The 27,749-nt window shown below is 32.4% G+C and overlaps 1 protein-coding gene across 1 annotated transcript in view; it reads right to left on the bottom strand.

The window, feature by feature from the left end:
• LOC130447419 (octopamine receptor 1-like) overlaps positions 1 to 26,340 on the bottom strand; it is a 43,366-nt gene extending 17,026 nt beyond the window's left edge. The window contains exons 1-2 of the mRNA XM_056784229.1: positions 26,219 to 26,340; positions 6,623 to 6,935 (exon numbers count right to left, since the gene is read on the bottom strand). Of these exons, the coding sequence (XP_056640207.1) occupies positions 6,623 to 6,923 (301 nt within the window). The 5' untranslated portion in view covers positions 6,924 to 6,935; positions 26,219 to 26,340. The remainder of the gene's footprint in view (positions 1 to 6,622; positions 6,936 to 26,218) is intronic.
• Positions 26,341 to 27,749: the final 1,409 nt, after the last annotated feature.

Genomic DNA, 27,749 nt, shown 5'->3' with positions numbered 1-27,749 from the left:
ATGTTTTCTTCTAAATTCTATGTTGTACTGCATGCTTGCTTTGCTGCTTTACTACTCTCCATGTGTAATCAAATTTTTACCTTAATTTTTCTATTATGTCGTATTCTTTGTTGTCGGTTAGTTTTTCATTTAGGTATCATTGATTTGTTTCTCTTCTAATTTGTCACACCTAGTCTTTTTTTTCTACAGTTTTCTCTAGTCTTTACGTTGTCATTTTCCATTCAATTTCCAGAGGAAATGGTAACTTCCAATCTGCACTATTACCATTTGTTGGTAATATGGGTACTACAAGGTTGAGTTCGAATTAAAATGCTCCATGGCAACCTTATCTATTTTATAGGTAAACATCTATTCCATCATTCACGTCATTCTTGGACATCCTATTTTCATAACACGCTCATTTTTCATTCATAGAAGGTATACATAGAAATCTTTTCCGTCTTTCCGTGTAATTCTTCATGTAAAATTTTTCTAACCGTTTTTTATCGGCGTTTACAGTCTAGGCAATAATCCGGATGCTTATTCGACGATCTGCATGCATAATTTGGTTGATTTTGGTCACAGGGCGACCTGGGCTCTGATCATCTTCAGTTCTCTCTCGGTAATCACCAAAGCGCATGTACTACTCATAAATACGCGCAAGAGATAGAGAATTGTCCCCATAGGCCTTTTGCAGCTATTTACAGCACTCAATCGGAGATATCTAGATATCCAATGCACTACTAGTTTATTACCCCACCCGCCTAGGGCGCAGTCTTGTTATTTGATAGCCAGACCTCGTAAAGTGTTAAGCTGTGGAACAAGAATTTTTAGTTAATCTATAGAAGAAAAAAAATTCGAAAAACGGCGTAAAAAACACCAGCCTGGTCTTTTCGCCGCTGCTTACAGGTAGGATAATTATAAAATATGCAATTACAAGATGATATCTTTTTTTCATTGTTCCATTTAAGGGTTGTTTCAGACAAGGGTCTTTTTTCGACACGCAATCTAATACAGGCCGTTGACTCTTCTGTATAATTCTGCGAACACAACGGTGATTCATATCTCTATAAAAGATATTTCAAAACATGATGAAGTAAATAATTTTTTGCAACCACAGAAAGTTGTAAATATTTATTTTATTTCAAAGTAATTAAAGAGAGGTTGATCAATATTTTTAGATATAATTTGTAAGAAATTTCGTAGGTATTTATTTGCGTTAATCTTCGGAATAACTGATATACTTATATCACTATCCATAAGTTGAATATTTGAACCCATTAATGGATCCATTAATCACTACTGTCGAATTCTTTCTTGATGTAGCTATAAAGTTGTATTACTACAGAAAATCGTTTTTAAAAATTTTATCATATGAACCACTGAATATTTCTAATACAGTTCTGTGCACATATACGGAACTGAAAGCCTGGATAGCGCATCAAGCATTTTTCAACCAGAAATCTATGTAATTGAAAAATTTGTTCAATTCAATCTAGAGAGGAGATGTCACAAACAGGAGATGATCATCATCATCCTATCCGATAGTCAAACTGCCTTTAGAGGTGTAAGCTCCAATATTGTATAATCCAAACTCGTTTAGGATTGTCTAGAGAATTAGCTGTTATGCTCGCTAAAGCGGGAACAGACAAGCTCTTCATGGGACCCAAACCCTTCTGAGAACAATGGAAAAAGCATTGGAAAAGAAGGTACATAGGTGCAAAACCAATTATTTGGACAACCTACAGGGGCTGAGACAGGAAAAAACTCTTCTGGGAAACTATAACCAGAGTAAATCTGCTGAATGTATCAACCTAAGTGCAGATTTGTTGAGGCAGACCACTACACTTGGGTCTGTATGAAATAAAAGACGAAGGTCTCTGAGAATAGAAGCCATCCCACATTCTAGATCTTTGGGTCGCAGTATATACGAGATCCCAAATCTATATACACATACACATAGAAAAATTCTAATTTAGTGGATATGTCGTTGGTTCTCCTAATCGCGTGGTTCCTCATACATTTACTACTGTTGGAAGACGGTTTCAAAAAACAGAAAAATTTCATAACATTAATCGATAACGTCCTGTTCAAATCAGTGTGCGAGATAAATTTATTTTGGATACCATTGAAAATCTTATTAGCACTAGTACTTTATCCATAGAGAGTAATATATCAAGATTATATGTCTGTAAATATAATTCTCGGACGTGATTTACTCCATACATATCATGTCTGGAAAGTGTGAAGTTTTTACCTCAAGAATGTATCCAGCAAGTGAATTTCTGTCCATTTATTTTTCGTGAAGATATTTACTTTCAAAACCAAATCATTTATACTGATTACTTTACTAGTAGGGATATTAGAAACATGTATAACTATCAGAAAACATTTTTGTCTAATCGCATCACAATTACAACGTGATAAAAAATTATCAGTTACTAACCAGAGTCGACTTCAATTATCAGCAATGAATAATTTTGTGTCTAATAGAAAATGTGGATTATTTTCAGCAATTTTTTCAAATTATGAATATTTATATTTTTTTCTATAACACCATTAGTTTGTTTTTTTATTAAATTGTTATTCTTCAAATGTTTTTAGTCATTTTTGGATTCTGAAATGAAATTAATACCCAACGCTATGTGTTGATAATCTTTTTTCAAATCAATTGAACTTGTATATAAACATGTATAACTATCATTAGTTTTTAGATGAAAACCTTCATTTTTGTCTAATCGCATCACATATGCAATGTGATAAAAAAATTATCATCAGCTATTAGCCAGAGTCGACTTACATTTTCAGCAATGAATAATTTTGTGTCTAATTGAAAATAAGGATTATTTTCAGCAATTTCTTCAAACTATAAATGGTTATATTTTTTTCTACAACTTGTTTTTTCATTAAATTGTTCTTCTTCAAATGTTTCTAGTAATTTTTCGAATCTGTAATGAAATTAATACATAATGCTATGTGTTAATAATAACAATTTTTCAAATGAACAAAAAATTGTTAAAAAATTTTCTAGAATTGGTACAAAAATTATTTTTTTGAAATCAACTGATAGATAAAAAACTTTTTAGGTTAGGTCGCCCCTAATCAACCCTCCAGATCGGTTAGATAGCCTTCTATTTATCATTACTCAATTTCTTCAATAGTCTTATGCAGTGTAGCAAATTTGGTATTTTTAAGATAAAGGGTTGCAAAGAAATTATTTTTTTCCAAATTTCTTAGTTTGAGGCACTATAACAACTCCTCAAGGATGCAACTTGTTTTGAATGTAAATTGCAAATTGCCCCCAATTCTCCTATTTTCGGCTGTTTAATAATCCCTACCTATCGCATCCACCAGAAATTAAAATATTTGTGTATGCACCAAAAAATGGAATACTCGTTTCGATCGAATGTAGTAAAAAAGTTTCAGGGCATACAGTTTAGTAAATTATTTATTCATTTATAAAATAGTCTTCCTATCATAGCAGTATCCCAACCAATAATTGGAAATCTCCCAAGTTAAGTTCTACAAATGATAAAAAAGAATTTATAATTATAAGTTTCAACTATAGCATGATTTGAAATTAGTATGTATAAAATTTTTAGAAATGGCCACCAGCGTCGCGAAGGCATTTTAATGCGGAGGGGAGAAGAAGTAAATTTTCCCAACTGGTACTCAAAAACCTCCCAGCTAGCATGTTACTTTTATAAAGATGATTAAATTCTTGTATGAATATGAGTTATTGAGACAAAACGGGTAATTCACATAACGTTTAATTAAAAGAGTATGATAAAATTTAATTTTAGAAATATTAAAATACAAAACTAGGTCAGTTGTTTAAGGCTTTCGCGGCCATCGTCTTATGAAAATTGGATTCTCAGGTTTTTAGGCCGCCGGCGTTGGTTTACTTAGTACTCCGCGCCATTTCCTTTAGAATCATCTTGTCGACCAAGTCATTCTCGCTTTTTATCAGCATAAAAAAATTTAGCCTTTCTTCGGCCATTGTCGTCCTGTAGGCATATTTTACGAATTTGAGTTGGCTAAATTTTCTCTCATTGGTTGCTGATGAATAGCCAGTAGTGAAGACTAGTTTGCAAATAGTCGTGGTAGATTTCAGAACAGTTTTAAATTTAAGAGCTATATTTAAAACTGCTCGAATGGACTTTGCACCATACGATTCATTTTTGCAAAGGTCAAAAAATATTTCTAGTTCTCCTTTCAAGACATTTTAGACTCTATTTATATAAAGGGCATGGTTCTCTTCTTATGGATTTCTTACACCGTATTTAGAAAAAATCAGTATGTTATTGAGGAAGTTGAAATAAGCATTGAATTTATCAAAAAACTAGACATGACACAATGTAATTTTCTTTTAACATCTTCTATTAGTATTGAAGAAAATAGTAAACCTAGAAGGACATAGTGGATGTATATATATGAACTTGAGAGACGTTGAGATTTACTTTATCAAATTAATATAATTAAAAAATAAAACTTAGTTATGTACATAAAAAAATTTCAACAAGTGGTACAGAGTATCTACACTGAGCAGTCAGCGACTTGGATAATGCATGTCATATATTTGTTTCTTAACCATTTTGTAACAATTAATAAATCAAAACAGCTTTTGAAACGAAATAAATTTGATCCATCAAAATTATTGTTTATGCGTAGATTTTTCAATGTATTGATATTTTGTGTTAAATTATGTTGAAAAATCGTATATATCTGACAAAAGTAAACTGCAATACGCACAAATATATAAGAATTGATGTGATTCGACTTCAATTAGCGTCAATAGACATCAAAAATTTCCAATCAACATTGACTTGATAATTTGTATTAAATTGTATTAAAAAATCAACTAAAAATAGATTTGAAAATTAACATGAATTTTATTTACTACTATCCGAAACTAGAGAAGTTATAAAAATTACCTCATTAAATTTATTGCCTAAAAAGTCAAGAAAAAATAGACATTAGACATTTACAAAAAACATAAAGTGACAATCGACCTCTATCGGCTTCAATTAATGCAAATCGAATATATCTGACAAAAGTAAACGCCAATACACCCAAATATATTATTCATTAAATTTATTGCCGGAAAAGTCAAGAAAACAAAACCACCTCATTTTGTGAGTCAACGATAAACATTTGTTGTGAAAGGTAAAGAATTAAAATGTTGTATAATTATCATCACATAAAAATGAGTTTTTGTTCTTTGTTTTCAGGTTATCCTCATTATTGGATTAAGCGTGGCTTGCCGTAAACAAAAACCTAGAAATATAAAAATGGAACACATTCAGGACATGGGGAAATCCTTGATTCCAGATTTTAAAACTAAAACGAGACGTTCATTTGTAGTACAAGAAACGTTTTATATCACATGTCAAAAATACATGAATTTGCGTCCTGCTGAATTAGAACTTCCTTTATTACAGAAATGGAAAATGCATAAAACAGGTTGTGGATATAAACACAATGCTGAATATCTTGAGCTGCCGGAACCAAAGCAATATACTGGCCAGTGTTTCAGGAGATCATCAGCCACTTTGTTAGTTCAGGCAGGAGGTGATATGTTATCATTAAAACGACTTGGTGGCTGGAAATCTTCTAAAGTAGTGGAAGGTTATGTGAATCAATATCTTAAAAATTAAAATGACAACGCATTACGAATATCGGAGGCAATTACCAATTATCAATCTTCGTCTTCTGATGTACCAAACAGTACTATAATTATAAATAACCGTTCATCACCATTAAATAATAAGGCACAATCGATTTATAATAATTGTTCAATTGCTATTAATAACTATTACAATAAAGTTTAAATAGTGGCGATGGTTTTTATTTAATGGAAAAAAATGAATGGACGTAGAAAAAGTATAATACGTTACACGAGTTTTAAGCCCATTACGCACTCATGAAATTTTTCAATTCGTGCGTAATGGGTTACTTACAACTCATTGTTACGTAATATACTATTAACTTACTTATAATTTTATGCAAAGAGGATTTAAGATATTTAGGTTGTTTTTTGTTTCATTTTTTGTTTTATGTCGAAAATTTTTGATTAAAATACTGATTAGTTTAATAAATAATTAGCCAAATATGTTACTGAGATGATTATATAATTAAATTTACTCTACTTATCCTTGAAATCTTTATAAAAACCTGCTAAGGCCGAAAAATAAAGCGATTGCTTCCAAAAAAACCTGCTTAGTTATAAAAACACTTATAACTTATTAACAATAAAGAATTACTACGTAATTAGTTCCTAATAATGTAAAATATCCTAAAATACAACAACTTTATTTTTGGTTTTAACTTAAAATTGCAAAATTCAAATTTATTACTTTTTATTTTTCTCCTCTAATTTTGGGTGAAAGTGAGTTAGCAGGTTTACATTCTTATCCGACGATACCTGATTAATCAGTAGGTTTTATGAAAATAATGTACAAGAAAAAAAGCAGAAGTATCAATAAACAATAACCGAGGTATTCAAGACTCGAAAACGAAAGCAAAAATGAGCTTTTGGAATTAAAAAGAATTGGAATTAATGAAAATTCATCACATTTTCCATGTAAGCCTATGAATTTGCATTGAGGTCAGTTTTAAGACTTGTAGTGAACGAAGGACTTACCAATTAATGCGTAGGCTACTGCTGGAGGCATGACACAAATTCCAACTAACCAATCGGCTACAGCCAACGACATAACGAAACAGTTGGTAACTGTTCGTAATCTTCTTGTCGTTATTACTGCCAAAATGATGAGCGTGTTTCCTAAAATAACGATCAAAATAACGATGGTGAGGAGGATTGCTAAAGCGATGTGTTGAATGTAGTTGCCGTAGTTCGAAAGATATTGCGTAGATGGCTTGGCGCTTGCATCCGAATAATTTAAAAAAATCGTAGGTCCAGATGTCGGCGTATCGTTTGACATTCCTTGTCATTTCTGAAACGAAAATAAATGAATTCAATTATTTTATGGCATTAATTTATAGTTAACGTTTCAATTTCGCACGAACTGATACCGAGAACGTTGAGTTGTAATTTGGAATTCATAAATCATTACTGCTTTAACGGCGCGAAAGGCGTGTGTTGTTGAAATTACACATAGTCCAGATAAAAAGTTCCAATTAATTAAAAATTAAATTATTGAGGGGAGAAAATGAGTTGGGACATGAATTTAAAAAGTTGTAAAACCTCCACGAAACATTGATTGATTTCTAGATAATTATACTGCGAGATTCTGAATTAATTATACCACGAATGGCAAGTTTCAGAAATGTCTTATTAAAATGAAGTTTTTCACAAAATTTTATTATCGATATTCACTATTAATCTCCATTCAATGTAATGATTTGAAACACCCTTGGTTATCTATTTAATTTTGCTCATTTAGAATCACGGCTGTAGTTTCTTTGACTTTATATCACTATAATGACCTATGTCTTCTTTTTGAGGTAAGTACGGCATACTTTTTGGGCTAAAAATATTTCGAAATAATTAATGAAGGGGTCGTTGGATTTGGAAGCGACTTGATATAACGAATACACTTAGTTTCAGTCAATTTTTTTTTCTTTTGGTATTGCACCAACCAGTTCTAGTACTATAGACTACGAGTATGTCGTGTTATAGTATGATCCAGAATCCAACGACTGTAATGTCTTTAATTCAGGTTATGGAAAAATCCAATACTAAAAATACTTCTCCCAAATTATGCCGTATCTTCTCGAAAAAAAGTCAAGAACAACTGACTGGAACTGATGATGTGGACTTCGAATTTTCTAAATTTATGAAAACACTAAAATAAACCCTGGTCCATTGAAGGTTTACTATATCTGCAAAGAACATGCGATCTTTATCTCATCTAAGGAAATTCTCGGATAGTGTCTTCTACTAAAAATTACGAGAAATTATATAAAAAAAATTATCAAAATACAATAAAAGTTATATTATTATTATAATAGAGACTCGCCAATTCTCGTAATGTTTTTGAAGAAACTGTGAATGATCTAATAAATAAGGCTTCTTCATCGAGCATAATATCTACTCTAACTAATTACTCTGTGAATGTAGCCAAAAATTCATCAACTTCTTCTCATGAACCGCCTTCATATCTCCCTGATGCTAATGCTAACTTACACAGTTTTTTCTTTATGCTCGTAGTTTTAGCAGAGCTTCCCAGTGCAATTAATGACATCAAAATAAATATTCATCTGGAACTGATGGACTTAAATCACCTTACCATTTTGATTAACGTGTCATTTCAAAATGGCACTTTTCCTAACATTAATCAACATAGCCTTCAATTTCGACTTGTAGAGAAATTACAAAAACAACTGCTCAACATTTTGAGAAAAAAAAATTTTACCATCAGAACAACGCATCTTAAGAGATACCATAGCTAAAATTCTCGTCTTATACTTCGAGCTATCCAGCATTTTCACCTAGCCCACAGCGATTTTCTCCTTTTCCTAACCTAAAAAAGGACTATGTTGATAGGTGAAAATGATTATGGAAAAAAGAGTTTTTTTAGACATGAAAGGATGATAAACAACTTGCTAAAACTGCAGACTTATATCCCTAACTTCAGTGTTCTACAAGATATACAGCAGGACAGTATAAGGAACACTAAGAGAAGAAGAAGACAAGAAATAGGAAGAAGAGCAAGTAGCATTCAGGAAAGGAGAATAAAAATTGGATGATATTTACGTGTTAAAAATGTAATAGAAAGACATTACAAAAAAGAAGAACCACTGCCTTTAACGTTCATAGACCTGGGAGCAGCAGCAATTTTGAATGATTTCTAGATAATTACATAGCGATTTTCTGAATTAATTATACCACGAATGGCAAACAATTCTGAAAAATATATTTTTTTCTTTTTTTTCTTCTCTAACGTTAAAAGAGGCCTTTTAAAATGGCTAACATTGTTGAGGCGACAGAAGAGATATTTATAGATCAACCAGATCATTACTGATTAGGAATCTGCCGACGAGGATCAGCTTCAATCTCAAATTGGAATAGAGCTTTCGAATGAACAATGCATTTTTTCCAATGAATTTCAAGACCCAAATGCACTTTTGCTAGGAAAACTTGGTCTCGAAGATAATATTAGCTGGAGTGAAAAAGGAGATCTAGAGATCCCCTGAGGGGGATTGTAGCTCATTTGATTTCTTAACTGATGAGGAAAAAAATAATTATCAACATAAAGAGTTTAAAAAGATGAATTTTTTAGTCGAAAGTATATAAAAATCTTCATCATCCAACTGGAAAACAAACAAAAGAATTAAATGAGGAAAAGAGAGACACAGATATGTAAATGCGGAAAGGGATGGAACAATCTGAACCTCCTTCTACAATGAATAAACTGAAAAATTGCTCTCGGTCAGATAATAAAACTGAATTCTGGGAAAGGTATAGTCCAGGATCCTTCGTACATTTTTGCACAAATTAATTTGTGAGTAGCTTCATTTTGATGAGACGCCTAATAATTTTCTGTAAGAAACTCTCGACTGTGGTAGATAGCAATATGTCGATTTGATGATTATCAAATATTTATTACTAACTGAATTTTTTTTTAAATCTCAAGATAATCTCTCCACTTTTCTCGAAAAGTAGGCCTCTAACAAAGCAAATTACACAAAAAATACTGCATAATTATTTTACATCACAAAAAATATTTCTTGAAATTATTTCTCGACAAAAAATAAAACATTTGGCCAACTGAAAAATGCACAGTTGCTGTAGTAGCAAAATACAGAAACTCAAGCGTTAATTTTTTTTTAAAATTATTTATTTAGCGTCACTTAAACAATTTGTTAATGTCAATCTACCAAAAAAATCAACATTTTTTTTTGTGAAACGGGGAATAAATTAATTTATAATTTCATGAATTTCAAATATATATTCCATTGTAGGACCCGGATAAAAAAATCAGCTGGTTAATAATCATTTATGATGATCTCGTTATCAATACATAAGAGGGGACCCTTTGATCAAACGATAGAGTATGTAATCAAGTGCAAAAATGTACGTGGAATCCTGGACTAATAATATTGTTACAAATGTAGCATTGAGAACAAAAATTATATACTACTACAGCTGGTCGTAAATTTTATCCTTTACCATGTCAGTAAACGGTTCAGTTATTCCAGCTTATGAATAAATTATACATTTTCATTTTTAATATATTCAAATTTATTACTTTATCAATTAATATGGAATTAAAATGAGGTAAACAAAAACTTGTTAACGTTTATTTTTGCTAACTGTAAGGTCAGAAATAGATTATTTATATTTTTATGCCAAATATTCAAATTACGAATCAAAAATATGCGCAACTGTTTATAAAAAATAATCTTGGTAATACGCGGTGCTATCTAAAAGTGTCAGTCAATCAAGCAATACCTTCCCCATCAAGCTAATTCTATTTTCATTCCACGAAATCATCATTTTTCATTTATATATATTTTATTTGTTCCATATGGTTTTTACCGTAGTTTCTTTAAACTCCCGCTTTTCTTCTTATGTTCATAGTCCAATCTTTTAAAATCAACGCCAATTCTTCAGACGTTCGATTTCTATCATTACAAAACACCATACATGCTTTCCATTCAAATTATTTACTGTAAACGGTATTCTTTGGTATATTTGATACCATAATTTCATTAATATTCTTTTTAATCGAAGTATTGAATATTTGAAACGTTGAAATCGAGAGAAATGTAGTATAATGTTGTACTGATTGATTTTCTTCAATAAGATAACTTCAAATTAATTAATTCAATTGGATTTCTACTAGAGCAAAAATTTTTGCATGGAATTGCCTGAAAATTAAGTTTTGACATCCCTAGATAAAAATTCTGTTATACGATTTTTTTAATTTTGTGATTTTCTGGAAGAGCATAAAATTCTGAACAAACTCTGAAATTTTCGCGATTTTATGATTTTTTCCATGTTATAACATATAATTCTTGCTCTACAAGTTCTTAAGTTATGAAAGCCTTGGATACAGAGCTGCTTCGATGTAGTTGGTTGATTACTTTCAATATAAATGAAATAATTCGACTAAAAACATATGTATGAGAAACTACATAGCGTCAACCTCGTATAATCAATATTAACTAATAATTTTTACCGTACTTCTCATTAAAATTGATTTTAGGATATTGAAACATTCACTAATTGTTGTGAAAACAGTATTTTCAATTAGAATATTTACAAACAATGCTTCAGAATCAAATTCATCTGTTTTTATTGTATACTAATGAATCAGTTTTCATCAAGTTTTTGATTTAATTAAGAGAGATTTGGCGTTGCTATAGAAATTCACTTAAGATGTATATTTTATGTTTCATTTGGTATTACAATATTACGTGAATGTGTTCAATTAACGATTTACGACCAATTTTATAGATTTCTAATTTGAGTGGTCTCAATCAAAATTCTAATAAAACAGTCTATTAAATTTCTAATTGAAGTTATATGGCGACACACATTTAATTGAAATGTAAAGTCGAAATTACAAGATAGTATTTGATCTATATGAATTTCAAATCATTATTTCTATTTATTATCAGTAAAATTTTTTAACGCGAAAAAATTAATTTTCTCTGTGTCGGTAAAAAAGTTTCGCATTTAATTTTTGTTGACAGCTAACAAATTGTCACTTTTTATAAAATGACTTTTTTCGCCGGGAAAAACTTTTCCCCGGATATTGTATAAACACGCAGACTTCTAAAAACAAACTCCGAAGGAACGGACTGCTAAAATATAAAGAAAAACATTTTGGATACAACTAAATGAAAAGAAGCTGGTAACATGGTTAGTGACAGAAAAAAAAGAGAAAAAGAAGAAAAATTTAGAATACTGAGGAAGGAAGTACAAAGCTAAACAAAGCAGGAGAATCAGACGAGATCGTCAAGGAGATGGTAAAATTCGGAGGAAATAAACTCCATCAATTAATAGAGTTAGTTTGGAAAAACAAACAAATGCCAGACGGATAGAATGGTGGTGCCATATGGCCCATATCAAAAAAGGAAATCCAAAAATGTGCAGACCTCTCACTCTACTAAATCTTCTTCTTCTTACGAAGCCGTCTCCCTACGAAATTTGGTTATCCAAATGGCTATTGCCGCACGAGAAATCGCAGCTCTGAAAATTTCTATAGACGTCCGCCCGAGCCATCTGCTCAAGTCTTTCAGCCATGAATTTTGTCTACGGCCGACCGACCGTATTACTTCGAACTACTGTAGGAACTCTATGTTTGTCTTATGTTCCGTCCATGATATCCGCAGCATTCGCCTGTAAGCGTAAATTTCGAACGCATCCATTTTCTTCTTTGTAGACGCATCCATGGTCCAACTTTCGCATCCGTATAAAAGAACAGGAAAGATATAACAGCGGAGAATTCTGGTTCGGAGTTCCAGGACTAAAGGAAACATGGCTGAGGATCGAGTTAGAAGGGGGCTAGATCTAAATGAAGGGAAAACTTGGTATATGGAGTTAAAAAAAAAGACACCAAACATAATAATTTGAAATACTTAGGAGTAACAGTTAACAACCATAATGATCTAGGAGAGGAAATTACTCAAAGGATCCAAACTGGCTTCTAATGCTATGCAAAAAAATCGTACTAAAATGAAAACCTACAAAACAGTAATAAGGCCTACAGTAACCTACGGAGGAGAAACGATGAATCTAACAAATTTTAAAAAAGGCCAATAACATAAAATAGAATCTTTCAATTCTTAAGGTGAATTTACCTCTGTAGCATAAACTTTTTCTTAAAGATGCGACCAAATTTTTTCAAGAAATAAAATGTTTATTGAATGAATTAAAGGTATATATAGATAGAAAACTGAATAATATTTGGGGTTTGCTCAGTAAAAAATTACATTTTTCACGATTTTACATCAAAAAGGTACACTTATTTGAACAAGAAGTCACAAGATGAAAATTTAAAAAAAAAACACTAATAACATAGAATAGAATCCAATCAGAGTAGGTGTCTAGTCTATCCTTTATTCTAAAGAATCCATTAATCTTCTAAACGGTTGTGATTCAGCTTTGAGGTCAATGATGTTGAATTCTGTCTTCCAACTCTTGAGTGAATTTACCTGTGTAGCATAAACTTTTTCTTGAAGATACGACCAAACTGTATAATCTAAGTGATTAAAATCTCATGACCGAGTAGGCCAATGAATTGGAGCTTCTGCACCTCTACCAATCCATCGATTCGGAAAATGGTTACTCAATTACGACACCTTCTATGAAAGTATGGTGGAGTTTTATTGTGCATAGAGATTTTCGCTCGTTTAGCATTAAATCTTCCAATATCTCGAATAAGTGATTACTTAGGAAATCCAGGTACGTTTCACTATTTAAATTAAATCAAAATATTTCAAAAACGGTACACAGTATCGAGTTTCTCGAGTTTAACTACTTGGTACGAGCTTTGTAACTAGCGCCCTCTATTAGAGTCAGACATAAAAACAAATTCATTGGATGTATCAGCTTCCCAAAACATATTCGTATAAAATTTTACTACAATGTTGCCAGCAGTTGCGGAAAAATAGTAAAAAATGTGTATGCCCTTTATCTTGAATACGGGTTAAGTTACAAAATTTTTTACCGAGCAGACCCCAAATTTTTTTCAGTTTTCTAGATTTTCCTAGAGACGGAATCACCTCTTTTTGGAGCGCCCTGTAGTGTTTAATATGGCTAGTATTAACATAGAAACTTGAGAACATTGGAAAAATTATCTCCTTCTCTAAAATTTATAAAATGCGACACTGGGTTTTACTTTAACCATCGAATTGTGTTCTTGAAGCTAAGAATACTTTATTCTCATAGAAAATACGGGAAAATCGAAAAAATGTACTGAAATAAAAAAGTATTCCAACGGTGTAGGATGTAAATATAAAAAATCCTCCTTGTCTATTTATTTTACTTTAATGTTCTTTTTTATGGTTAAAGTCATCCATTACAAAGTACAAAAAAGATCCAGGACTCAAGGAAAACCGTATAATTCCATGACGCTTAATAATAATAAATGAAATTTGTTTTTGGATCATTATAAACAATGGTAAATAAAGTTTTTTGCTTCAATTGTTTAACAACAACTAAGAAATGCATTAAGTGGATCTTATTGTTACATAAAAAAAGCAATAAAACTATACATTATTTTAAAAACTAAATACTTGTCAAAGTACTGCATTTAATTGCAATTATTGTAACTTGTCCTTCAAAGTAAATTCAGTCTATCAATTATAGGAACATATTAACAAAAAATAAATCATTTGATATAAAATACGTTTAATAATTTTATCACACGCTGATTGTATAGGCTGAGACATAAAGCAATTTTCTTAATTTTAGTTTAACGTGCCTCGACAGCTCTGATGCCTCAGCCATGCCCTACTTCTCCACCAAGTCTCCTTATATCTTCACTTGGTCATTCCATCTTGCTCTTGGTCTCTTCAGTGGGCGCCTCCCTTTTGGTTAACCTCTCTACACACTTCTTATTGTTGTATCTTCATCTCTTCTTCTTACATGGTTCAGCCACTTAATTCTTCTACTTCTTATCACAGCCACAATATGTGGTCGTTTGTACCGATCTGGGCCTTACATCCTCCTTTTATATTTTCAAATGTTATCAACTTCTTCTGGGTGTGATTTTTTAGTGTCCACATCTCAGCTCGATGCAATAAAACTGGCTGTTTACGTTTAACTATTCATTAATACTTACCATTTAATTGATTTATACAGATGTTCCTAAATTCATGCGATAAAATTCAGGAGGTGATTTATAAAGATGTGTTTTTTCTATTACAAAATTCCCTCAGCCCACCCCTTTCCACGATATCACCTTTGAAAGATGGTGACCAAAATTGGAATTCTGTAATATTTTCAATATTCCTGCTAGATTATAAAAGGGTGAAATTAGCGACCCTACAATATTTCATATCAAAACTCTTTTTCAAGATGTTGTGTTCTAAAATAAAGTTCTAACTAGAAATCTATGTTTCATTTAAAATATTGTTTATTGTGGAATATTTTCCCCAAAACCAATAGTTGCAGAGAAAAAATAAATAAACATCATAAATTATAATTTAAGAATATAAAATATTTTTAAATAGAGCAGGGATTTTAAGTCATGATTTTATTTCATAAAACTACATGTTGAAAATTAGTTTTGATATGACGTGAAGTGAAGGTTGGTAACTTCACCCTTGTATAATATAATAGCAATATTGAAATAATAATAATAGTTAGTCCTTACGAGTGCTCCAAAATGACAGAATTTCAAGTTTTACTTTTACTCAATTATTAATATAAACTCAATTTTAGTCTCCATCTTTTTAAGGATACCTCGGAAAAGGTTGGGTTAGGAAATTTTGTTATAGAAGAAATCAACTCCTGAATTTTGTCGCGTGAATTTAGAGACATCCCGTATATACAGTTTAGTTCACTTTTACAATCACTTCACACTTGACGAATTTACTATTCTATCGAATTGACAGCAACTACCAGTAGGTTTTTGCTTTATGTATTAAAACCACATTCTAGAGCCTTCTACTTCTCGAAATTTCTAGTTTACATAAACAAAAAAGCCTTCTTAGGAATATTGTCTCTATAGAAATAGTTAGAAAACCGGTCAGAAAAAGACCCGGTGCTCTTTCAATGAAAAAGATGAATTGCGAAAGAAGTTTTTTTCGCCCTATTACACTCGAGTAGTTCGAGTGGAGATGCCTGTGGATATTGATTTGATCTTTTGTAGAATGTAGTGCTCAGGAAAAACGTGCCTTGGTAGCTTAGCTCACAGGTTTGCACTTCTGCAGGCGAATTCGGTGTTCGTGAACCACGTCTGCTTGTCGAATAGATCTTGCAAATACTGCTCTAGGTACTAATATTTTGGACAGCTCAGAAGAGCATCTGCCGTGGTAGTGTCGGTAAAACAGAGTCATGTCAGATCAGTCGAGTTACTGTCTTTTGTATTAAAGAGAATATCTTTAGAGTATGGTTGGGAACCAAGCTCAAAATGTGGATACAATTATCCAAATATGGACGAATTTGTGTCTTGAGGAGGATTAGAAACTGTTGCGGAATATAACTTGTTTGTCTTCAAGGACTTCACGTTTTGTAAAGCTGCCTTAGCTAATTAGGTCACATGACTATGCCAGGACATATTTCTACCAACCTCTACACCCAACAAGCGAATTTGCGGTGCTGGTGATATTTTATGTCTAGACAGGACCAAATACTGATCTTCAATGCCAGCTTACTGTGTGAAAACAGCAGCGTGGGTATTCGTTGCATTGTATTATATCAGATTGCTTCCACCTCACTCCAGAAGGTTCCAAGAGCGTTATTGATGGTGGTGATCTGGATTTGGGTGCAGTTGATTTGAACGACGACACCAGTTTGATGAAGATGTTTGCCGAGTATCACTTCTTCGGAGGCAGTCCAAACTCACTCAGTACGTGAGTCCAGTCTGGAATAAATTCAAGTTCAGTACACTCTCATTTATGAACGGTTTGGGTATTATTTTCTGTGTTGTTGTTATTGGAAGTAAAGTATGAAAATGTTTAATGTGTCAAAACCAAAAATCAAAGATATTGAAAACCTCGATGAAATTGAAAAAAATTGTGACGCCTTTATGGTATGCTCTTAATATTCTGTGTTACTAGAAAAAGTTTTTTCATTTTTTGAAGTATTTCTATTGAGTTCTACAATGTGGACTTGTCAGAACGACAAGGAATGATGGAATATTGTGTTTTGAGTCCACTTGGAACTTTGTCTAGGGGTTTCTTCTTAATTTACAGATAAGAAATTATATAGTTTGTTTTTTCCCAATTCAATTATCATATTGTTTGTTTGGGGGAACACACTGTATCTATATTTCTTTTAAGTTCAGTCGCTTTTTTCCATTACGTCCAATAGATGAAACGAAAACTGCTCACAAACTTATATTAGCTTCTTCCCGAAGCAGAAATTTCTACATCATATAAAATGACGACCACAAATTTTATATGAGTAACTTCTGGCAATCGTTTAGAATCTCATTCAAAAAAGTTTGGAGCTCCAACCATCTAATGTTCTGAAAAATAACCGATTCAGTCGAAAATCCCATGAAACGAGTTTGATGAAGAACGGCTGGAAACGAGGCCCTTTTTGGGGTAAGACTTCATAAAGCGTAGGTTGGAATGGGAAAGGATTTAAAGACAGTGTCACATTTTAATCTTTTTCCCAATAAAAGTGGAAATGAGATGAAAATGTATCATTTCAAAATATGTTTCCATCATTTTCATTCCATACTACGGTTTAAATTGAATTTAAATCATAAAAATAAAAATCGTTGTTTAGAAAAAGTCGATAAACAAAACTTGAAAATTGCAATCTTCTTACTAAACTTGAATTTCTCTACTTCATAATCACGATAAATAATTATTGATTTCAGTACCAAAGCAGTACGACAAGTACTTAGCTTCACCATCGGGGATTAGATTTCTGTTTATTGAAGGGAAATCACGCAACTAAATCAAAGACCATTTGGATGCTCTATACGGTAGCTCTACTGCTTCTACAGCAATGGATTGTAATATGATAACGCATCGGTTTTTTATACAACACGTCCAAGTGCTTCGAAAACGGCTACCACGGAGATAACTGAGATAGTAAGCATTACAAAAATGGCGTGGGTCTTATTCTGCATGAAATTTTGAACATGAGGAAGCTGTCGGTGAAATGAGTACTGCTGCTGAACATTATATTCGATGAGGCATACATAGACTGGTATACGCCAGGGACTAAGAAAAAATACAAACAGTGACTTAGACCGGATGAACGTGCTCTAAAGACTGTGAAGTCTGTCCTTTGGGTCAACAACTGGAACTGTCAAAGTATATTGACTACCTGGAGAAGAGAAAATCGAACACAAGTTGAGGTTGCTAGCTCAACGAACGATTAGGTTCGAAGCACCTTCAGCTAGGGGGGCACAGTTAAACAGAAATCCGCCATGCCGAATCTTTGACAATGATGGGGGAAACAATAGACTAAATTGGGGTATTGTATATATTAAATAATATCAGTACTTTTGAGAATTTGGAAAAATTACAACTAATAAGAAATGAAGAATCTTAGACATTTACTAATTGAAAAAAGCTGTTGGAACTTGAAAAAATCGACATAAAATACCCGAATCCACAACTGTAGATGTAAAAATATAATATTACGTTCAACACGAAAATGAAACACTATTTGAGTGTTCAGCATTGGGTTTATTTCTACTCACGAAAATCTCCTTGGCGATTACTTTTACAAACTCTTGTCCTCTCGGGTATCAGATAGCGCGCCAATGGGACTAGTACAAGATAAGAGTTCTTCCTCGGTAAGATGTTTAGCCGGTTACATAATCAGCAGCGTAGCAACCAAATTCGAGCGGGTACACGAGTTGCGGTCAGGTAAAACACTATGAAGCAGACAGGTGCCGGTTAGGTTTTGGAAAACATTCTTTCTAACTCATAATGTGAGTATAGAGTCATAGCGTTACTACTACGTTGAAGCGTGATTACCAAGTTGTTGCATAACTACCTCGTTGCCTCGTTACTTGGCGACGCCTCAAATTCATCAGGTAAAACTTGTATATGAATAAAAGCCCTTTCGAATTGAGGTTAAGTTTTGGTTGCTTATACTTAGGAACTATTTTAATGTTAATGAATTCGAATCCGTAAATGTCTTTGCCAATTATGTATACCGGCTGTCCTCATGAGCTGTTAGACCTTATCCTTCAAATTAGCCTATATGTGACGTCTTTTTGTTTTCAAACTTTGATAAAAAGCATTCGCCAGGAATAAATTTGAATCAAATGAGAAAATCATCGCAGAAACTTGGCATACTTCTAATAAACGAGTTTTTTCGACGGGTTTAAGAAGTTGGAGAATTGCTGATTGAAGTGTATCGAATTCAAAAGGGAATATCAAAAATATATCGCCTCTTCTCGGATTTTTTTTATTGTAGGTTAAGTATTTATCAGACCACTCTCGTATCTAACGATGAATTATGCGTATGGGAATCGTAATCAATAACGCAGTCCGGGGCGTGTGTTAAAATCGTGGGATGTTCTTCATATTTTCCTTTGTTTATCTTACTAATTGGATTATTATCTAATAAATAATTTGAAATTTTTGTTTGATTATATGTGTACTGATTATTAATTTAGCACAAAAATTGTTATTTGTACCCATGTTAGAAGTTTCTTTGTCAGAGGATTACGATTGGAGTAAAATGAAGATAAATTGTACCAGATCTAATACAAGTTTTCGATATTTCTTTGGCCAAACATTATACAGCCTTATCATAAGATTAGTTTCAATAAGTAGGTATCTATTTACCAATAAAGGTTACAAATTTTGTTTTATCTCAATTCCAAGAATCTCTTCCCAACGGATTTCACCCAAAATATGATTGTAGGTTATGTATACTTAGTTTGATTGCAACTTGCAAGTTGCCGTGTCCAGTGTATTGTGTATAATGATATATAACCTATAATTATAATTATATAAAAAACAAAAAGACAAAAGAAGAAACTCCGGAAGTTTACTCTTGGTGTATTTCGGTAAACAGATATCGTCAGAGAACATAATTAAAAAAGATTGGAGAGTTACGGAATCGAATAAAGAAAACCCGACAAGGTATATAGTGATCAAAGGATTCTAAGATTAAAAAAAAAAAATCCTGAAGTGTGCACAAAACCCAAAGTTAAAGTTCCAGTACGAGTTATCGAAAACAAACAGATTTTGGAGTGTATAGCAAAAGACAACTAGAAACCGTAAATATAAACCTTTTCTTTAATATAATTTTACAAATTGTTGTTAGTGACTTCACTATTTTGGCGTAAGCCTGTTGAAATCCCAGGTTTTTCTAGGTTTTTCTATTCTCCATAGCATCTACGATATCTCTGTTGGGCACTTTCAGATTTTCGATCATAACAATGCCTTTCTCAATAAATATTGTCTTGTTCTTAGACAGTCCAAACTCCATGTGTATATCAGTGGAGAATCGATGTGGTTGATTTGATACTCATCTACTGCATACAGCTTGATATCGTCCATGTAGAGAATGTGGGAGATGGTATAGTTGGTTTTTCTATTAGCTTCGATATTCCGTACTTTGTATCATAAAGTATGGTAGGTGAGGAATTGATCGCAAGGCAGAACTACAACAGACTCAAGGAGTCTCCTCTATATATTCCCTTATGAATGGGTATTTCATCAGTACTGAAAAAGAATGGCCCGAATTGCAGATTTAGATTTATTCTTCATCCTTTCATCGTTGTTGAAAGGAACTTTACAGTAGTCGGTTAGACTTTGTAAGACATTCACAAGCCAGGAATGAGGAATACCATCAAACGCTTTCTTGTTATCTACGAAAGGAGGTGATTTGCTGAAGTATCACGGAGTCAAAAACAAGTTGTTCTTTGCACCCTACTGTACTTAACTGAGTGGAGTGAAACAAATTAGTGGAAGCTAGTACTAGAAACGGGATACTTTCTGGGTTCTGTGACAGGTGAGAAAATTGCTTTGCTATTTTCTTGTGTACGCTCGAGAATTCCTTTTACTAGAAGTTTTTGATATTATCAACTCCCGGTCCTGATCATTGGAACAATATTTAATCGCATCTCTTCGGCTGCTATCTAGTCGGCGTATCTCTTGTGGTTTTTTGGGAGTTGACCACAATGAAGACCAATACTTTTCCCTGTTTCGTCTGTTTCGATGGCATAAATTGATTAGTGTTGTCATTGGGCGTAGTTCTGCTGCATTTTTAATGCATGCTAGCTTTTGGATGTCATTAAGTATCAAATCGGAGAAGATTTTTTTTATATGTAACATTTCATGCAAATTATTGCACATCCTTTTAATTGAAATATCTCACGTGCTTTAGGTCGACAAAGGATAAGTACAAGGGCTCGAATTTCATCAATCCTTTCTGGGGAAGTTACGGTAAATGACTACCACGGGAGTCTAGCTACACCGTGTTCAATATATCTGCGTTTCAAAGCAGGTTACTTTGTAGAAATCATGTTATGGAACGAAGCACTTTTGGTATAATGATTTCTCGTCAAAATAGTCTCGTAATGATAAATAATGCATAAAAACAAATTATTGATAACCAACAAAAAGCTGAATAGCTTATCTAAAATCCTTACGCAAATATATGTATTAATATGTTCAATCTACTTCAATTACTTTATTATCAATACTAACCGAAATAATTACATGTTATTGATTATCATGGATCAGCAATAAATTTATTCATATAATGTGTAGATTCTATCAGAACATATTGACAGATAAATGAATTTTCGAATAATACGAAGGCTGTGAAGATAGTAAAAAATGTTTTGGAATTAAAAATCAACCATTACAAGAAAAATTGAACAACATATGAAAGAGCGATTGAAATTCTATTTTTAAATATGAAGTAAATGTTAATTATCTACTGTAAAACCTTGTGGGCAAAAGTTCTTCTACCTTACAGTATATTGCTGACAACTATCTATCATCTATCGAAGCCACTGTCAAGAACAACCCATCTCAACAACCACACTCCAAAAATTAAAGTAAGTCAAAAATAACATGAACGATTTCGTATTCGTCTATCTGTATAACCATTTCAGTTGGCCCACTTAGAAAAATTCGAAATTATTAAACTTTATTTTAAAATGCCAAAAAGTAGCTGTTAGCAAAATGTTTTGAATCTCTAGTTTTACGTAAAAAAAGGTTTTGGATGAATATTGTCAAATATTTTGAATGATATTTAATATGATGGAAATAGATAGGTCTTGTTGATAATTATTTTTTATGCATATAAAAGGGTTCATTGTTTCCAAAATTGTGTTCAAAGTTTCGTTAAATTTAAAATACGCAAATAATAAAGCTGTGTCAGTCATATTTTCACAAAATGTTTTTTTTAAGTGACAGATAGATTTTTGAAGTAATAATGTGGGTATAATTTTTAAAATGGGTAGAGGAAAAGTTATTGATGAATAAATTCGATTAATCATAATAAACTTATTCAAAAATGGGAAAAAGAACTCAGAAATCCCGAAAGTTGTAAACATGTCAAAATACAGTGTTCGAAATAAAGTCGTTTGTATAAAGTAAATGGTTCAGTTGTCCCTAAACGCCGGTACGTAAGAAAATCGAAATTGTCAGACAAAGATAAACGAGCGTTAAAAAGAATAATTCAACAAAACAGACGTGCTAACTATAGTCAACTAAGTGTACTTTGGAGTAATGCAGTGAGTAGGCGGGTTTCAAGATCCACATGTCAAAGAGAGGCTCAAAATTAGGATTTCGGACATACAAGGTGAATTTTGTAACACCTTAGTTTAATGCATATTTTTCTAAATTTAAATTTTCTTTACATAGGCCAAGGAAAAGCCATTATTGACTCAAATCCACAAGAAAAATAGACTTAAATGGACCAAAGATCATAAAAATTGGAATTTTGAACAGTGGACCTGTATACATTGGAGTGATGAGTCTCGTTTTGAAGTTTGCGTGGGTGACGATCGAAGTAGAGTTTTTCTACAACAAAATGATGCTTTTCATCCAGATTGTTTGAAGCGGAAAGTAAATTTCCGGCGTCTGTGATGGTGTGGGGCTCGATATCTGTAAGAGGCGTGGGAAATCTGCATTTCATGAACGGAATTGTCAATACTGAAAAGTACCTGGATATTTTAGAAGAATCATTGTTGCCAACAAGAGAAGTAACTTTAATCGCTGGGAAAGCCTTTATTTTTCTGCAAGATGGAGCAGCATGCAAGTCAAAAAAGGCCTTGACATGGTTATCAGACAACAATATTCCACTTTTAGAGTGGGTTTCAAGTAGTCCAGATTTATCACCAATAGAAACACTTTGGCATGAAATAAAAAAGCAGTTGCGTGCAAATCCGGCTAGAACTGTCATGGAATTAAAAGAAAGACTACAAGAAATTCGGGATGATTTTACTCTCGAATACTACCAGAATTTAATAAACACCATGCCTCAAAGAATTACGGCTGTTATTAGAAATAAAGGGGATGTTACCCAATGGTAACTTTTAAAAGTATGTTTAATATTTCAGCTTTTCTGATTACATTTGGTTTTTGTTTTTATGTTTGTAATTATAACATGTTAAGACTTGTAACTCCTGTAAAAGTATGTAAAATGTTTATAGAAAATATAAAGTGCTCAAAACGAAACAATTTTCCGATTTTTAATAGCTGAAAAAGCAATAATTAGTAATTTTTTTCAATTGGGCCAAATGAAATGGGACGGGGCTCGTAAGTAGTTCTAACTAGTTTTTGTCTTCGTCATCAAGTATCATATCCTCTCCATTGGTTTATCCATCTTAAACTGTATGTGTTGTTCAAGTCGATATCTATGGATGAGTATGTTTTTTGTGTTTGTTGTAATCGTGTTTCGAAGCCGTAGGTCGTACTGTCTTTTATTAATCCATATGTTTTCCCCCTGTTGTATCGTTGTCCCATTTCTCCTACCAGGCCATCATTTGATTGCTATATCTCTTTGTCTTTGTCTTTGTACTACCGGTAGAGATGCCCAATCATAGTAGGTAGAGGTGGCCAATATATTTGTATTATTTTTTCATAGGATATCATACTTTCTCTGTATAAAAGATCAAGTCCTCAAAGAGGTAACTTGACAGAGGAAAATTTATACCCATCCAGGCAGTTGAGAAAGCTAAGCTAGAAACTAATTTAGTAGCGCATACTTAAGGAATACCATAAAAACACTTCGTAGAAGACTGAAGTTGAGAAATTATAAAAAGGGGGCCAGATAGCAGTCTTGTTGTTGCAAATGAAATGAAGCTAGTGGAACATCTACTGAAATTGCAATGGTGTGGATTTGCGCCTCGTCATTTGAATCTTTAATAAATGGCGTACAGATTTACGAATGTTCTACACATTTCACACAAATTTAAAAATCAAACTGCCGGAAAAGACTCGTTAGGACCTTTCCTTGAAAGAAATTCGAAACTCTCCATAAGGGTTATATATAAAGAAAGAAGTGAATAATTATTTCACACTAAACCATACAATTACCACCACGTAAAGGGCATCTTACCTAACCCTAAAGGTAGAGATGGCTAAATGAAAGATTTCTTGTTTTCAATTTCAAATAATAGTTTTCTATATCTCAAAATTTGGAAGCATATTACACTTATGAAGTTAGATATATTCATACATGTCTTTGTTTCATTTATTTAGTAAAATTGAGACACAAAAGAAATTTGGGGCATCTCTACCAACTACCTAACCTAACCTAATCCATATAAAGCTTTTATAAATAAATGTTGAGGTTAAGTAAAAAATTTTCAGTTTATCCCATTAAATGAGAGGTAGGAGAGAGTGGTAACCTTGTTATGAAAAAGTCCGGTTCTGCTTACACTTGGTGTTGTTTGAAAGAGTTTTTGTCAAGCAATACAAAATATATAAATTCCAAGCAATTCAATTAGCAACGAAAGGGAGTTATTCCATATATTTTATTGTGATGAACATTCTATAACATCAACCAATAAGTCAAGTGATTGACGATTGACACACAGATGACACTGCAATTGTCAAACCCATATGAAGAACCATTTTTCAAAAGACTGTGTGTAAAATTTCATTACATTTCGATTAGTCAGAAAAGGTGAAGCTACTTTTGTTATTTTTCAAACAATTTCGTGTGTTAATTTAGTATTTTTTCCTGACGAAACAAAAAAGTACTGTAGATGATTCCACTCTGTAAACATACAATGAAAAATTTTTGCATAGACATATCATGAACTTAATATGCACTTAAATCATCCAGCTGTGAGGCTTTTCTGAAAGGAGCAGTATTGAAATCATAGATCTCTATCAAAATGGATCGTGTCCACTGTCCAGCAACGCGCGATGATTGAATACCTGCATGTAAACGAGATGACACCAAGACATATCTAGTGGATGAATTAGGGAAATTTGAGTTCATCTATGAAATACTTAACTCACGAATATTTAAAAATTAATACAAATAAACAATGAAAAAGTTTAATATACATGTTACAATTCGAATTCTTGTTGGCACGAATACGATTTCCGTGACACCTGGATTTGACTAGGCCATTTTGTAAATCGACCCAATAGTCGAAAATGAGGATTAAAATTTTTCGATATTTCGCTTCGTTTTCGAGATATCGATACTTGAATTTGGAAAAATTTATTTTTATTCAATATTTGTATGTATCAACCTAATTTAACTTCACCTAACCTTCTCGTGGTGCACTTTGAGTGTAAAAAGTTCAAAAATCGTGAATGTTTTATAACCAATTTTTTTTCGCGTGAGGATTATTTTAGTTGCATTTTATTATTTTTTTTTCTTATGGGTGACTTTGCCCCCTCACCACTACAGGGGCTCCGCCCCTGGACCCCGGACTCTGGTCTGCCCAAAAGCCGCGAGGAACGGGTGAGCTTGGAGAGGCGAGATTGGGGGCAGATAAATTCGAAGCGGGTAGATTTTTTACTGTCATTTTTCTCATTCGGTTATTTTTAAAAATAGGATAGATGATGCAAAAATAATTGCTAGAGAATTTTTTCAGGATAATTGTGAAATACTACAGTAATCTGGCTTTTCAATTATAAAACAAACGGAAATAAATATCTTTTTACTTTAAATTACTAATTAAATCTTCAAACTATCATTAAATATTTTTTTTCATTTTATGAATAATAAAAACAAAAGACAGTTCTTTATGAAAAACATCAAATTATTCATGTATTTATCGTATGTTAAATTATATTCATCACAGATTGATGAAAGTTATTAAAAATGTCTCATTTTGTTATAAAAATCTGTTTTTTTCAATATAATTTTGGAGTATCAGGGTATATAATATTAAAATTAAATAAAAATCTTTTGTTTATTAAATTACAACATTCATATTGAAATTGATGTGATAAAATATTCATTTGAAACGAAGTATAGAACGCCATCTGTTCAATAAAGCGAATTTTGAACTAACGTTTGATTATACTTCGATATCTCGAAAACGAACCGAGATATCAAAAAATTTCATTCTTCATTTTCGAGCTATTTGGGCCTAATTAAGCCACGGAAATCGTATTCTCCCCACCTCGTTCGGCATAACGTAATCCCTTCATGCAAAGAAACCTTTAGATACACATAATTGGAACTTACTTCAGCAGATATTCATTTTCTCAGTTGATTTACATTCTACATAATCGGTAAATGCAATAAATCATTCCAACTATAAACCATCACCTTTATTTCCTATTATACACGCGCGAACTCCTCGAGTAAAGGTAAACAGTCGACCGATACGACGATAGGGTCACACGTCAATAAGCAAACTGAAATATATTATTATCTATCATGTATAAAAGCAACGAGATATTATGTACGTATTGCCGATAGAAAATGATATGAAGCGTACAAGGTTTTTTAAGGACTTAATTTATAACCTCCTTTAACATAAAGTGTCTTTTATTGTTTTTTTACTATTACGATTTAATAAGGAAGTCAATAATGACGAAGGGAGATGCAGGATGTTATTAAACGTATCAGTTCATAAAAATAGATGAGATGCGAAAAGCTATTATCACAAATGTATAAGAATCATTTTTGATGACCAAATCGATTAACTTTAGCAAAAACTTTCGTCCTCTTTAGTCTTTACCCATAAAACTTAACATAAAGTCTGAAAACGTAGCAAACTTCTTAGTGTGTGAAAATAGTTTGAGACCTTCAATCCTTTTACAAATTACTAAATCTACAATTATTTCGGATCCTTTAGATATTCAAAGGACCTACCGTTTCCCACGGTTACATCTCGCGATAATATTTTGTATACTACTTAATTTAATTACATAGAATAGAAAATTAAACTTGTAACTTACATTCAATGTCAATTCTCCGGTATTCGTTACAGCATCTATAACAAAATAAATAATCCTTTATATTCCTTACGATTAAATTCTTGATACAAATTTCAAACAGGGGAAACTTTATACGGATTAGGAATAACAAAATAAATTTTGAAAATACTGTTTATATTATATTAATAGGTTAGAATAGCTTTAAGGGTTGTTATAGTGAATAAAAAAATAAATTATAGTTAAAGAAAAATTTAAAAACACGCTTTTAGCAGTAATCAAATTAAATTCTTGCCATAAGATTAAAATTATTTATGGGAAAATTAATAATTGCTAGTTTGTTATCTTTAATTGCTAGATTTATTACAGACTGTATTAGCTTCACATTTATATATCGCCATCTAGTGACAATAATAAAATTAGAGAGATCGTACGGTTTATCGTCCTCACTCCTCGGCTGGCTTAGTGGCTTTAAGATCTATTCATCCAGGTCGCTATCGGTGGACACACCTCGGAAAGGTTTGCGGTCATCGCTGGTGTTCCCCAGGGTTGCATCCTCGACGATTGCAGACTGGTGTCGTCGTTCAAATCAGCTGCCCCAATAAATGCTACTACTCAAATCCGTAGACAACGAAGATCAACATCATCGACACCGATTTTGAAAACATTCTGGAGTAAGGTAGAAGCAATCTTATTGAGTTTGATGCAGCAAAGACCCAGGTTGCTATTTTTATAAAAAAGGTTGTCACTACAGCTCACGATTGAGTCCTGCCTGTACATAAAATATCACCATCATCTCAAATCCACATGCTGGGTGTTGAGGATGGGAGTAATGT

The sequence above is a fragment of the Diorhabda sublineata genome, chromosome 8, assembly GCF_026230105.1.
Source record: "Diorhabda sublineata isolate icDioSubl1.1 chromosome 8, icDioSubl1.1, whole genome shotgun sequence".
Lineage (NCBI taxonomy): Eukaryota > Metazoa > Arthropoda > Insecta > Coleoptera > Chrysomelidae > Diorhabda > Diorhabda sublineata.
The sequence above is the reverse complement of the archived record's forward strand: the minus strand, read 5'-3'. Positions and strand labels throughout refer to the sequence as shown.